Here is a 15,542-nt window from a genome sequence, read left to right as displayed (position 1 = left end):
AAAGAAAGAAAGAAAGAAAGAGAAATAGAAAAATGGTAGAAACATTGAAAAAACAATACAGGAAAGACTTAGAATGCTTAAAACAGAGTCAAATAGATATTCAAGAAATTAAGAATTCCATTAAAAGCTGGCAAAACATCTTGAACAGAACTGAAGATAGATTTTTCAGACTTTGAAGATGGCATTGTAGCTAATGAACCTGAAAAGAAGGATCTCTTAAAAATAACAAGGAACCAGGAAATAATAAGATGATGCAAAGAAAAACAATGTAAGACTAAAAGGTGTCAATGAAACAACAGGAATCAGGGCAAATGGCATACAAAGATTATTTGCAGAAGCAGTAACAGAAAATTTCCCAGTATGGGAAATTACAGATTTCCCATACTGTACTTACAGATAAGTGAGGCATATGGAACGCCAGTTAGCCAAAATAAATCTACACCTAGATACATAATAAGATGCCAGAAATTCAGCAGAAGAATAGAATACTAAAAGGTGTTTGAGAAAAGAAAGAGGTCACTGATAATGTAAAGCCCATGAGAATCATGGCAGATTTTGCAACACAAACCATCAAATTAAGAAGAACTTAAAAGTATTTAGGTCCTGAAAGAAAACAGCTTCCAGCCCAGATTGATGTACCCAGCACAACTGTTTTATCTATCAAATTTTATATAGTCTGATTTTAAGCAAAATCTTGTTCATATAGCCAACCTTAGGGCATGCCACATGTGACCTGAAGTTTTAAAAGAGAACTCTAGTGGGAGAAAAATGTGATTTTAAGTGAAATTATAGTTAGGTGAATTATATATTTTAGGTGAATTATAGTTAGTTGCTGTTTTTTAATGAGTATTGAAAAAACAATATATGTGTCCAGGTTCATCCATATTTTAATTGTTAAAGGAATCGCCATACTGCTTCTGATAATGGCTGTACTAATTTATATTCTGCTACTGTGCAAGGGTTTGCATTTTTCTATGTTTTGGCCAACACTCGTTATCTATGAAAGAAGGTTCTTTCAGGACCTTCTTTTTAATAGACATCCTGAAAAATGTGAGGTGGTAGAAATTTATGGTTTTAATGTGTACTTCCTAATTGTTGACTACTGTGCTTGAGCATTTTCATACACTTGTTGGCCATTTATATGTCTTCTTTTAAGAAATGTCTATTTCTATTCAGGTCCTTTGCCTTTTATTTTTTGTTTTTGGGGATTGTATTTTGCTATGTAATTTAGGCAGGCATAGCACTCACTGTGTAGCACAGGCTGGCCTCAAACTTGCAGCAGTCCTCCTGCCTCAGCCTCTCAAGTCCTTGGATTAGAAGAATGTACCACCACACCCAGCTTCTACCTATTTTTGATTTTTTTTTTTTTTTTTTTGTGGTACTGGGGATCAAATTCAGGACCTTGCGCTTGCCAGGCAGACACACCCCTGAGCTATGCTCTCCCCCTTTGTTTTTTTGCTTTTGAGTTATTTGACTCCTTCTTATACTTTGGATATTAGCCCTTACCAGATGTATGATTTTCATATAATTCCTTTGATCTTTTTCTGCCTTTGTTGGCTGTGTTTTTAGGGATCATGTTTTTAAAAAAACATGTCATGGAACTTTTCCACTATGTCTTCTGCTAGTAGATCCACAGTTTTAGTTCTTATGTTTAAATCTTTAATTCATTTTGAGTTAATTTTTATATACAATTTGAAATGGATGTAATTTTATAATTTTGCATGTTTATATTCAGTTTTCCTTACTTCATTTATTGAAGAGACTATCCTTGCCCAGTTAAGTGTTTTTGACATCTTCATTGAAAATGAATTCTTCATAAATTTAAGTGTAAATTGGGTAGTGTAATCTTTCTGACTATATTCATTTTTTTTAAGATTGTTTTGTTGTATGGGGTCTTTTGTGGTTCCATATGACTTTTAGGATTTCTTTATGTCTGTGAAAAATGTCATTGTGATTTTGATATTAAGTTACCTCTGTAGATCCCTTTGGGTTATCATGCCCATTTTATGAATATTAGTATTTTTCAGTCCTTGAACATGGATTATTTCTACTTATTTGTGTTATTTTCAGTGTCTTTTATAATTGCTACAGTTCTCATTTCTTTTGCCTTGCTGGGTGAATTTATTTCTGTGTGTTTTAATTTTTAGATCACTATTCGAAAGATCTTCCTTTCCCTTGGTTTCTCTTTTGGATGGTTTATTGTCAATGTATAAGGCTTGATAAAATATGCAGCGAATGTTTCTTAAAGTTTTTGATCACTATAAAAATAGTAATATCCTTACTTTTATTTCTAATTGTAGTAATCTGCATCGTTTTATTATCTGGTTGTTAATTTTCTTGATCTTTGCTGAAAACTTTGTTTTCTTGTTTTTTTTCTATTTTTTTAGCCCTTATATATATGTTCTCTAGTCTTATTTTCTTGGTATTGCTGGCTTTGGGTTTAATTTGTCCTTGTTCTAGGTCCTAGGTTGTAAAGGTAGGTTTTCAGTCAGATAATGGTGGTAATTATGATTATTATTACTTTTTGGTATCAGGATTGAACTAAAGACCTTGAACTTGCAGGCAGGTGCTTATGCCGCTGTGTTGTCTCTCTAGCCTGATAGCATTATTTTTATGTAACCATTTACAACTATAAATTTTCTGTCTTTGTACTGCTTTGTTGAATCCCACAATTTTTGGTATGATTTTTCACTAAGGATAGTATTTTAATTCTTTGACTTCTGTTTGTTTGTTTTGATTAATTTTTACATATTTGTAGGGGTTTTTCTTTGTTTGTTTTTGTATTTAGTACAGGGTCTATAGGTTCTACAGGGTCTCACTATGTATATCGGACTCGTAGTAATCTGCCTTTGTTCAGCCTCTAAGAGCTGGGATTACAGGCATGTGCCACCACACCCATTCTCAATTGCTGTCTCACTGCGTTCCAGGGGATCTAACCCCGGCCTCTGTGCTCTGCCTAAGCATGTGCTTTAGTTTGCTGAGCTATCTGGCTGGCCTAATTTGTAGGTTTTCTTGTCTTCATTCTTCGTTTCTTTTCATTGTGATAGAAACATACAATTTGTTCTTAGTCTTTTTATATTTATTAAGACTTGTTTTAGTCATTCTTGAAAAGTGGAGGGGCTGCCCCTTAGCTGGGGGCCTGCCCCTTAGCTCATGGTTGGGGCGGGGGCTGCCCCTTAGCTCAGTTCTTCAAGTGGCCGCTTCAACAAAGCAGTCAGGCTCAGCTTGCTGTGGTTTGATCCCCACAACTCAAGCCAGCCAAACCTGCCCTGAAGGCATTCGGAGCCAAAAAAAAAAGTGTGTGTTTGAGGAAAGCCTGTATTCACTGCATTGGATTCAGTGTTTTTGTCTGTGTCTTTTAGGGACAATGGGCTTATAATGTTTGAGTCTTTTTTCCCTTGTTTGCTGTCTGGTTCTGTTACTGAAATTGAAGTCCAAATAATTTCTACTTGTTATAGAACTGTTTTTTCCTTCGGTTCTATCATTGTGCCACATGTTTTGAAGTTCTGATGTTTGGTGCATGTAGGTTTATCATTATTTTATCATTTGGTGAATGGATCCTTTTATTTTCCTCTCCGTTCTCTCTCTTCCCCTCTGTTCAACCCTTTTTTCTTTTTCTTCCCCTTCCCTCTACTCCTTCCCTTGTTCCCCTTCTCTTTTGAACATTGTCTTCCTACTTCCCAATACCCATCAGTCCTTTTATCAATATGCAAAGTTGTGTTTAACTCCTAATAGGTTTTTTTTTTTTTTTTTGTGGTACCAGGGATTGAACTCAGGACCCTGTGCTTGCCAGGCAAGCACTTTTTCTACTGAGCTATCTCCCTGGCTCCAACATTTTTTTTTTTTTTTTTTTTTTTAACATTTGGTTTATCTATCACCACTGTCCTACTTCTCTGCTTATAATTTACATGGAGTGTTTTTTCGCAGTCTGCTTTCTACTTTTTGTCTTTAGCTCTAAAGTGAGTCTTTTATAGATAGGATGTAATTGGATCTTGCTTTTTTCAAAATCCATATTGACTTTGGTTTACATATGAATATTAATAAGAAAGAACTAACTTTTGCCATTTTTTAATTTGCTTTCTGGATATCTTATAGTTGTGTGATCACTCTTTTTCCCCATTATTGGCCTGAGACAGTCCTCTGTGATTGGCGGGGCCTTTTCTGAACCTGGTGGTCAGTATAAGGTGAAAGCCTGCAGGTTTCTGTAACCATTCATTTTATTTTCCCTGTGTGTGTCTTCTTGTATGTGTGCATGCCTTTAAATATAGTAATATTTAAGAGCTGGTGAGATAGCTCAGTGGACTAAGCACTTGCTTAGGCAAGAGCAGAGACCGAGGTTTGATCCCTGCTGCCATATGCTGTGCTGGCGCAGCCCCTAGGCATGGTGAGTCAATACGGAGTCTGGGTGTGGTGGTACACCCCTGTATTCCCAGTGCTGGGAAGTCTGAAAACAGGAGGATTACTATGAGTCTGAGCTGCATAGAGAGACCTTGTACCAAATACATACGTACATACATACATATACATACATACTTACATACAGTAATAGTACAAAAATAGGACTTAATCTCATTTTGTTGGGTCCTTTTAGAGTCTGTTTAGCGCTGTACCATGACCTGTGGCCGCAGGCAATGGACTTTAGTTTCTGTGCAGTTTTTATACCTAGTCCCTACTACTTCTGTTAGATAAGACAGGATCAGCCTTCCTTCCAGACCCTAGAGAGGTTCAAATGTGGTTGAGGGAAGGAATTGGTAAGTAGGCTGCTGCCCCTTGAGGCCCATGTGAAGCACAGAAGACATGGTCTTACCTCATTTGAGAGCTAATACAAGAATTTTGCTAGGCATGCAACTATTAGAAGTTAAACGTGCTTATTATTATAAATGAACTAGTAATGGCAAATGCTTTAGGTGGGCATAGTGGTGTACACCTGCAGTCCCAGCACTTAGGGCTGAGGTGAGAGGATTGCTGGGAGTTCAAGGCAGTGTAGGCTACATAGTGATTCAAGGCCAGCCTGAACTATGTAGTGAGACCCTGTCTTAAAAAACAAAAACAAAACTATATTATTATGATTTATAATTTGCTTAAACCTTGTATTAAATGGGCAGTATAATTGATGTGCTATAGACTAGGCATGGAAGGTCAATGAAGGGTAAGTGTTGAAAATCATACCCAGACTGCTTCTGTTGGTGCCTCCTTGCTTGAGGTAGAGGCTTTTCAGGTTCATGGAGAAGCATCCTTTTCTTTAAGATGATTAGTACATAGGAAAATAAATTAGAAATATGTGTGTGTGTGTGTGTGTGTGTGAGTGATAAATTTTCTTTGTAATTATGATTCCTGCTTTTTATAGCTGCATAATTTCTTGCTTTGGTCATTCACTGTTTATAATGAAGGTTTATACTTAGTTTTTTTATTTCACAGAAGCAGTAACGTATAATTCTTCAACTAAAGTTTTTCCCATGACTGACTTTGGTGTCTAGGAATACATTACTATTCAAAGTATAAATTACTTTATTAGATACATTCTTTTTTTTTTTTCCTTTTAGTATGGGGGATCAAACTCTGGACCTTGTGCTTGCCAGACAGGCACTTATGCCACTGAGCTATCTCCCTGGCAAGATACATTCTTTTAAAGAACACATATGGTAAAACTAAAGCAGTTATAAAATAATTCTTGTACATGCGAATCTAATTTAAGAAACTGAGTGCAAAATACTTACTTTGGCAGGGAGTCTTTGAACTGCATATTCTAGTGTCAATTACTTGATAGATTGAGTGCTTGAGTGAATCAAGTTTGGTTTTTGCATTCATACGATGAAGTGGCTTTGTTTGACAAATTTTTTCCCCTGTTGTTTTCCCCCTCTTAGGTGAATCTGGATTGGGAAAGTCAACATTAATCAACTCATTATTCCTCACAGATTTGTATTCTCCAGAGTATCCAGGTCCTTCCCATAGAATAAAAAAGACTGTACAGGTAGGTATGTTAGTACTGTGACTTTGGTGATAAACTGGAATGATGCCAACACACACTCATACTGTTAGATGTTACTTGCTTGTGTAGAGGTAAGAGATAAATTTTGCCCCAGTCTCAGTGTTAGGTGATAAGTATGATTATGCAGACATTACAAATAAAATCCCTATCCCGGTGTCCCTGTCCTGGGAGGTTTGAGATGAGTTTGAGTTTCTGCATTTTGCAGCTGCTGATGGTGGATCATGCTCTGTATAGCAAAGGTCTAGATTCTAGATCTGTACTTCTCAGAAGTCTGTAAAGTGGCTACGGAAGGTTTAGAATTCTTTATATAGCTCACGCTATATGTTAACATTATATGTTTGTTTGGTAGCACAGCTCTAACTTACTGAATGAAACAACTGTTAGTGAACTGAAGCAGGAATATACAGCATATGAAGAGAGAAAGGCTCAGCTCTCCTTAGAGTTGCATTTGAAGACCAAGAGTGATTACTCTGGTGCACAGTGTGGGAGGGACAGCCTGTATATGCTGGGCTGGAACTAATATAGGGCGAACTGTAAGAGCCCGAAGAAGTAAATATTTTACTTAATCTTATTTTAAGTATTTATAATTGTATAGGATCTGTTGTTGAATTTTTTTTTTTTTCTTTTTTTATAACCTTCTTTGGGCTTGCTATTTAAGATCACTTACACCAAGTATTCTCTAAAAACTTGAATGGCTTATTTTATAATCAGTATTAGAAATTTTAATCCTAAGTGAGAAAGATAAACCTTTAACTTTCTGAACCTAGGTATTTAAATTCAACATCAGTAAAACTGGTATTTGAATTTTAAATGGATTTGACAATACAGAATCACTGTTCAGAAATACTTGGTATAAAAGATTAGTTAGATATTATTATTATTTTTTTTTTTTGAGACAGGGCCTTGCTACGCAATTCAGGCAGGCCCTATGCTCACTTTTATAGCCTCCAGGCTGGTCTTGAACTCAGTGATCTTTCTGTCTTAAGTCTTCTGAGTGTGGGAATTACAGGAGTATGCTACCACACCCAGTTCTGTAGATATTAATCTTGGTGATTATTTCCAGTGAGGAAATTTTCTGAGTTCTCTAGTTTTCTTACTTGGAGAATGATATCAGACCGCTCTTAACAATAAAATTTAACTCTCGGTTACCTATTTTCTTTGTGAGTTATTTATTATCATCTTCCAGGTGCCATCCTATGCACTGCAGACATGTTAGCTTACTTGAATCTTACAACTTCATATGGCAGATAGTTGTGTTATTCTCATTTTACAAATGAAGAAATGAGGGCCATGACAGAGATGCAATTCAAATCTAGGCAAGCTGGTACAGTCTGTATTCTGTTAAACTACGTTTATAATATTCATTAACTATCAGTAGTATAAAATATATATCCATAGTTTACTACTTCACTCCCTTGAGGATAATGTTTGATTTAAGAAGTTACCTATTTTCTTTTGGCTTATTTTCATTTTCCTTTTAAATTCTAACATTTCTTTCTGATGAGGCAGTCAAGACAGAATAAAGTCAAAGGATTTGATCTAAAGCCATTTCTTTGTCATAGATACAGGCTACATGAAGGTAGTTAACCTAAGAAAATGCCAATATAGGCTATGTGATTGATCTAATGCAAGTTAGAAGATATTTTTAGAAATTATGTTTGCTTTTGATTAGATTTAGATTTACAAACTGGACTCAAGGAGGTTTTGATTTCCTTTTAGGTTCCAGGTGTGAAATTTTAGTAAACTGTTGGGTAGATGGTGGAGGTCAGTGAATTCATGAAAGTTTTGGGGTTTTTTCCATGTTTTATTTGAATACAGACAAGACAAGGTTACTTGTTGCTCTCTTGATGTACCCGGGCAGTCATGTTTGCAGGTAGTTGAACACAGGGAAGCACTGACTTGTGTAATCCTGGGAAGTCAGTACTGAGAAGTGATTGCTTTTAATAGGAATTACTCTCTTCTGGGCTACATGTTGCAAAAAGTCCGTTACATAGGATGTATATCAACCTTTCATTGCTGAGTTTCCCCATTGTATGATTGGGAATTCCTCTCATTTTTTTCCTTTTTATCATATTTTCTCAGTTTTATAGTTAGCATGTGTTTATAATCATAAAAAATTTTTAAGGGAAGAACGGCTACACATTTAGGCAGAATTTTCCCATATGCATGTGATTTCCAGGTAACCACCATCCAGACTGAATATATAGCACATTTCTACCATCCCAGAAGTCTTTAGCTTGCTTCATCTTGACATTATACTCACCTCTCCCAAGGATGAGCACCTTGCTGACTTCTATCTCTATAGATTAATTTTACCTGTACTTGAACACCAAAAAGATATACTTTTATAGCTCATTTCTTTCACTGAATATTATATGTGTTATTTATTCATTTGGTGGTAGTTGTAGTTCTTTTTCATTGTTGTGTAATACTCCTTTGTTAGAATGTATCACATCCCTTTTATTATTTGATGATGATGATGATGATGATGATGATGATGATGATGATGACGACGACGATGATTTTGTACTGGGGATCAAACTCAGGACCTTGCACTTTCTAGTCAGATGCTTATGCTGCTGATGATGATGATGATGATGACGACGACGATGATTTTGTACTGGGGATCAAACTCAGGACCTTGCACTTTCTAGTCAGATGCTTATGCTGCTGATCTATCTCCCAGCCTTATCCCTTTTATTTTATTTTAAACATTTAGGGTTTTAATTTTTTACTAATATGACTATTATTGTATGTATTTTGGTGGACATAGGCATTCACTTCTGTTGTATACTATATGCTATGCATAAAATAAGGCATTTTGTTTCAATATATTTTATTTCTGACGTGTATGACTAAGTTATTTAAATTCATTACATGCCTAGGTTTCATTGAAGTACTCTTGTCATTTTAGTATTTCCTGTCTGTTTCTTACTGACTGGCAGAAGGAGTTCCTTATCTAAAGACTGTGGCTTGTATTTTGGACATGAGGATCTTTTCCTCGACAAGTGCCCGTTAATTTAGCAGATGTGACATGCCCTTGGTTTATTAGACAGCTTCTCACTTTGGCCTAGCTAAAAAGTACTGTCTAAACAGATTTACCCTCCTTTCAGAAACACCCCAGAAGTGTCTTTTTCTTTTGTGGCTCTTCTTGGCTTCTTCTCTTCTTGGCTCTTTTGGTCTGGAGGACGGAGGAATATTGGGGGGCGGGTAAAAGTTTCCTTGGTACGATTATGAAGACAGAGGCTTGTGCACTACTGTGAACTTGTTCTTCTCTGTATACAGTAAGACCTGTTACATCTGATAGCCAACGTGATCCTGACCAGAATCTCAGAGTGAACGAATCCTCTCTTCTGAGTGAATGAATCATGAAATATTTTTTGGTATACTGGAAACAAGTTGAAGATCATATGAACTCTTTTGCCCACTTATCCAGGAAAGAACATAGCATGTGGTAGGCCTGAGCTATCCAGGAGGTCTGAATATAGTTAGAAAATGGAATGTGGTCTTCTCTGGCCACTGGCTCCTCAGCAGGCCTTGCAGTCTCGCACATGGTCTGTCTTTGGAAGCTGATAAATTCTTGTAGTGAAGAGAGGAGTCACCAGTATTGTATCTGGGACCAGGCATCTCAACCCAGTAATAGCATACGATCTTGGGTTTTAAAAGGCAAGTGTCTGCAGTTTTCTTGACCTGAAGTTTTTTAGAACCCTTCCAACTATAAGAATGAACTCACACACGAGGGAAAAAATCCTCTCCTGTGATGAGGCCAAATAGGAAGTACAATTTTAAGAAGGACAACAGTCTCACACACAATCTCCTCCCTGAACATTACCCAGTTACAAAATACTTGTGTCTTAAAGGACAGTTGTGTTCACTTTCACAGTCTTGAAAGATAGTAAATGTTCATCCTGAACAAAGAACTGATTCTCAGACTCCTGTAAAGCAGTGGTTCTGGTTTGAGCGAAGTTTTCACTCTTAATTCAGTTTAACAATAACCCACAACCTTCAGACCAACTTCACTTTTAATTCAGAAGTGCTTACCAGTTAATTCCTAAACTGTCTTAGCCCCAAGGACCCTGCCCCGTGCATTTCTAGGCATGAGCTGGTGCTGGTCAGCTGTCAGGCTCTTGTTTGGATCACATTGCAGTCACTTGCAAGGCTTGTTTACAGATTGCAAAGTCTGCCCCTAGAATTTACAATACTTTAGATTTGAGGTATGAGTCCCAAATAATTTGCATTTGTAACAAGTTCTCAGATTGTGCTTCGGGCTGCCATACAGGGTAGTACCCATTGAGAAGCCCCAACACCCTCCCCTGCTCCAGTGTGCTGCTTGTGTGCTTCCATCCTGTCTCTGTGGAGAAGTGGTTTTCCTTGGTCCTCTCCCAATATTTCCAGTTGCACAAAACAGTGCATATTACTTCAGTCTTCCCAAAAACAGTAAAGTGACAGCAGTAGGAGATGTGACTTCTACTTTCTGCTGTGATATCAAATATAGATCCCCAGATTGACAAAAATTTTGAAAAAAATATCACAATGTAGCAAATTTTATTTCACAAATTGTTGTATTTGAAAATCATATTTTAAATCAATGAGAGATTGTCAGCTGTCTTGGGAAAACTTTGAAATTTAAGATTAAATCCATGTCAGTTTTATATATTAGGATAAATCTTTTGTGACATGACAGAGTTTGTTTTTTTATTTTTATTTTTTAAATTCTTAGTTGGCAAATTTATGTTGGTCCAGATTAGGACTTTGTTGTTCTGTGATATACTGTAAATAGCTATTTTAGGTTAAATGGGTACAAAATTTCTGGAGGTGAGTAAAATTGAAAGTAGTGGATCCTGTCCCTATCCCTAGAATAACATGCCTTATGAACTCCTTGGCACAGATGTCTAGCCCCAGCTAGAAACTCCCTATAAATAGTTTTAACTTTTCTGAACCATTGATGTAGCACATTGCCGTGCTTTTCGTACTGGGTCTTGGAGCTACCACGATGATGAGCACAGAGTTCTTAAGGATCTCTAGTAGAAAATACAAATGAACAGTTACGACTTAGCAAGCAAGGTGTCACTGTGTGATGTCACAGAAATGGCCTCAGGAACACTGATTTCAGTGGAGTGATGGGGATAGAGGTCAAGAGGCGCGGGGCGAGACCTGAGTGGCAAGGTGGATGCTCTGAAGAAGAGGAGCGGGGAATACCTGGAAGTGAATGGAAAGGACTGAAGGTTAATTCCAAAAGGAGATGTCAGAATATTTGTATCCTCTGGGGCCCATTCCTAAGAGACAAGAAGCTGAGTATAGAGAGGAAGTGGTTTAAACAGTTGCCAGGCTGATTGAGAAATAGAAAGGGAGTAGATCCCTACCATTGATTGAGAAATTAGCTTTAGGAAAAAAAAAAAAAAGTCTACACTATTAAGTAGTAGGGAGGTTCAGTGGTGATTAAAACAAGTTTGGAACTCTTACCTCTAAGTGGAGGTGAGGTACCTCGATGGGCATAGTGGCGGATGCAGTAGAGTAGGGGGCTTGGGAAGAGCTATATGGGGACATGAGTGAAGCATGGAACATGTGACTAAGGAACATATGAAACAAGATTAGATGGTGTTGAAACTCCCATTGAGGTTGAATACCATGAACTTATGGTAGGAACAGAAAGATGCGTAGATTTTTGTGGGTTAGTCTCAAATGGAATATGGGCTAGAAAGGGAAAGAGATGAAAAGTTGTGCATGGACTTGCTTCTAGAAAATAAAAACAACAAGAGATTTGAGGTCTCACTACGGAAGATTGAGAAGTGGTAGACAGTGGTACAGGAGTAGAAGGCAAACTTAGAAACTTCAGACAAGCTTTTTTTCTCATTGAACTAAAGTGGTGTTGCTGAAAACAAAGGAGGCTTCAGGTATAATTCTTGCGTTGGTCGTTTTCCTTTCATTTTCAATAATACTTAAAAGTTTAACATACTTAGTCTTGGTTACGAAGCTGTACAATGAACGGTGGAGATTTGACTTCGCATATTAAAGAGCTGAACAGTATTAGAAAAAGGGGTGCCTAGATTTCTGGAATCTAGGAAGCCAAAAGAGGTTTCAATAAACAGTTACACATAAGCAGTATAATGGGTTTAATTTTGTTTACTTTTCAAGAAGAAGTAGTTGAAAAATGACCCTGCTTTTATTCTTTTGGTATTAAATTATACATGTAAACCTTAGAGCTATGAGTGAAGTAAGCTAGTGTGACCTGCTGAGGAAAGTGCATGGGAAGATGGCCATTTGGAATAGATTTGTTAAGAAAAGTTTGAAATTCCTGGATTTGAACTAATTTGTTTTCCATGGATCCCGTGAGAATACTTGAGAAAGCAGCTGATGGGAGCCACTGGACCTGTGAACGGCACTAGTTTACAGTTATGTTTTCTGGATCTCTTCCACATGGTACTGACTTCTTTGTATTTGACCATTTATGGGTAACACAGGATTTCATAGGCCAGAGAAGAAAAGAAGCTTTCTGTTTTAGAAAGACTCTTCACATTTTTCTTATCAAGTCAAACAATTAAGTTGTTGAACTTTACTTTTTGTTTTTAGCTCTATTTCCTCATCCCTGGGTTTGTTTCAAATAAGAAAATATCTTAAAATGTAAACTGTAATAAGGTGTCTGACTAGAAAATAGTGTGTCACTCATAGTAGAATGGACTTTATATATAAGAAATAAAATGGTTTGAAATAAAATTGGAAGAAAACTCATGTAGAAAAACATTTTGCATTAAATAAAGGAATGATGTAATTACTTTGGACATTTTTGCATTTGTGACTGTTACCATAAATAAATGACCTCTTTTTATGTAGGAGGTGGGAGTGAACTTGATGTATTTTGGCATGTTAGATTTGACCTCCTTTGATTGAAAGACCACAGATGAATGTTAATTTTCTAAGCTGAATGAAATAATATCTTTTTTGTTTTGATATTCTAACACTGATAAATACCACAACTTACTTATTGGTGTGTACTTCTTACATTAGTCACCCTTTGCATTGCTGGGACAGATTACTTGATGTATACAACTTAAAGGAGAACAGGTTTGTTTTGGCCCATGGTTTCAGAGCTTTCACTCCAAGGTCTCCTGGCTCCAAGGCAGAAACATGCTGAAGGGTATGGCAGAGGAGAGTTGCCCTCCTCTTGGTAGCCAGGAAGCAGAGAGGGGTACAACAGAGAAGAGAGGTAGTTCAAAGGCAGCCCCTTAACCCAGTCCTCCGACTAAATAGGACCTTAGTCCCACCTCCTCGTACCTGTCAGTCAGGAGCTTGTTAGCGAGTCAGTCCATTGATGAGGTTAGCGTGATGCATCTTTGGGGGACATTTTATATTTAAGCTATAGTACTTTTTAATCTTCAGAGAAATTAACACTTAATATTATATCTAATAGTCCACATTTTGATAGATAAATACATTTTGTTAACACTTAATATTATATCTAATAGTCCACATTTGGTAGATAAATATCCTTATATTTTGGGCACCCAAATATTGCCCTGGTATTTTATACCAAAATCAAAGCAGTTTGAAGAACATTGATCATTCTGTTATATGAAAAATATTTTAGGGCTGGGGAGATGGCTCAGTGGAATAAGTGCTTCCCTGGCAAGCGCAAGGGCCTCAGTTCAATCCCCAGTTCCGCCAAAAAAAAAAAAAAAAAAAAAAAAAAAAACTGTTTGGGGGCCAGGGAGATGGCTCAGTAGGATAAGCGCTTGACTGGCAAACGCAAGGATCTGAGTTCAATCCCTGGTTCTGGAAAAAAAAAAAATAATAATAATAATACAGATGCTAATTTGTTCCATTTATATTACTAGTTTCTCTTAGTGCATTGAAAAGGAAGTTTTGTGTTAATCTGTTTATTTCTTTTATGTAAGAGAGAATCTTTTTTTCTCTGAATAAGTACTGTGAAGATAATGATGATACAGTGTATTAACTGTTGTTCTTTTATTACAGTTTTTTAATATTTTTCATTAAAAAATGTTTCCCAAAGCTAAAAAGTAATAAAAGATAGGAAGCTCCTGAATAAGACATAATTGTCTAAATCTTATGGAGCTTTTTCAGTTTTAATAAATTTTATTCTTTGGGGTGTTTTGTTTTTTTGGTATCAGGGTTCCAACTCAGGACTTTGCACTTGCTAGGCAGGTACTTATTCTGCTGAACTATATCCCTGGCCCATAAATTTTATTCTTGATAATAAACCTCTTTTACCTAAAAGCTGGTGGTGTTTCTAAACTTGTACTATGTTCTTTGGTAGCCACATCTGGCTATTTAAATTGGAGCTCATGTAAATTGAGTAAAACTGAATGTTTGGTCAGCATGTGATGAAGTGGGAAGCCTCTGACCTGGTAGCTGCCATGGTGGACAGGGCAGTGCAGAGCTGCTCCGTCATCTAGAAAGTGCTGGTGAGCAGCAGCAATAGAGTGTAAGCCTCTGTCTGCATCCACAGGCATTTGCAAAAACATTAGACGGAACTAGAAAGACACCCTTGTTTATGTGATCTCTAGCAATATACCAAACTTTTCTTCCCATGAAGTCAGTTCTGCTCTCTGAAGTCTGCTAATCACGTGAGTGGCTGGCGTTGTTTTTCATTGCATTTTTAAGGCTGGTAGGCTTTGTGCCATTCTACAGCATTTAACAGTCAATTTTGAGTATAATTTTTGTTTAGTTATAAAGTAACTTAGCCTGTCAATATACACGGTGCCTCTAGCCTTGGCAAACACTTAGTAACTGAAAATATGATTCCTCTTTTCTACTTCAGTTAGGTGTTTGCTTTATTTCAGGCTCTTACAAGCTGACAGTTTGAGACCAGCAGTAATCTGTGCTCAGGATGAGTGATGTCTACAGAGTTTGAGATTATAGAAAAATCTTCAGTTGTGCCAGGAGCTATTGTTAAAGACTTTTTCAAACTTTTTTTTTGTAAATACATATTTTCATTTCCTGGACTGCTCATTTCACTGCCCAGAACGTGGACTGTCACATTTGAGAAGAGGATTGGGTCTTACACATTATATAAGTACAATCACAGCCAGGCCGAGAAAAATTGGGGAATGGTAAAAAGTTCACTTGAGTGATTCTTTTGGACCAAACTACATGGATGCAGTATAGGAAGACATTTACTATAAGTAGTAGATATGATGTGCATGTCTAATTAACCACATTTGAACTCTATAAATTACTGAATCATTCAAAAATTTTATTTGGGTAAAACAAATATTATAAGGGCTATAGACTATTACTTTATCAGTTCTGCTTTCCTTCCTTATATCAATTATGAGCCGTTAATAAAGTAGGAATATACAAAGAGATTGACATACTATTTATATACAGTAATCCCTCGCTATTTCATGGTTTGACTTTCGCAGATTCACTGTTTTGTGGCTCTTCAAAAGAAATTAATTTATCGTGGATTTTTCACTATATTGTGGGATTTTGCAGTGCTGTCCAGTATATGTATAATTTTAAAATTACATAGGTTTATGAGTTTAGAAAATGGTTAATATAGAAGTATTTTTAAAACTGAGAAAGGTTTATAAGA

At 36.6% G+C, this 15,542-nt stretch overlaps 1 protein-coding gene across 1 annotated transcript in view; it reads left to right on the top strand.

Annotated features, from left to right (window-relative positions):
* The window catches only part of Sept7 (septin 7), a 104,566-nt gene that overhangs the window by 63,009 nt on the left and 26,015 nt on the right, over positions 1–15,542 (top strand). Inside the window, exons 4-5 of the mRNA XM_023713370.1 lie at positions 5,865–5,971; positions 6,339–6,469. Coding sequence (XP_023569138.1) covers positions 5,865–5,971; positions 6,339–6,469 — 238 coding nt within the window. The remainder of the gene's footprint in view (positions 1–5,864; positions 5,972–6,338; positions 6,470–15,542) is intronic.

This window comes from Octodon degus, unplaced genomic scaffold, assembly GCF_000260255.1.
Source record: "Octodon degus isolate 3935 unplaced genomic scaffold, OctDeg1.0 scaffold00031, whole genome shotgun sequence".
Lineage (NCBI taxonomy): Eukaryota > Metazoa > Chordata > Mammalia > Rodentia > Octodontidae > Octodon > Octodon degus.
The sequence above is the reverse complement of the archived record's forward strand: the minus strand, read 5'-3'. Positions and strand labels throughout refer to the sequence as shown.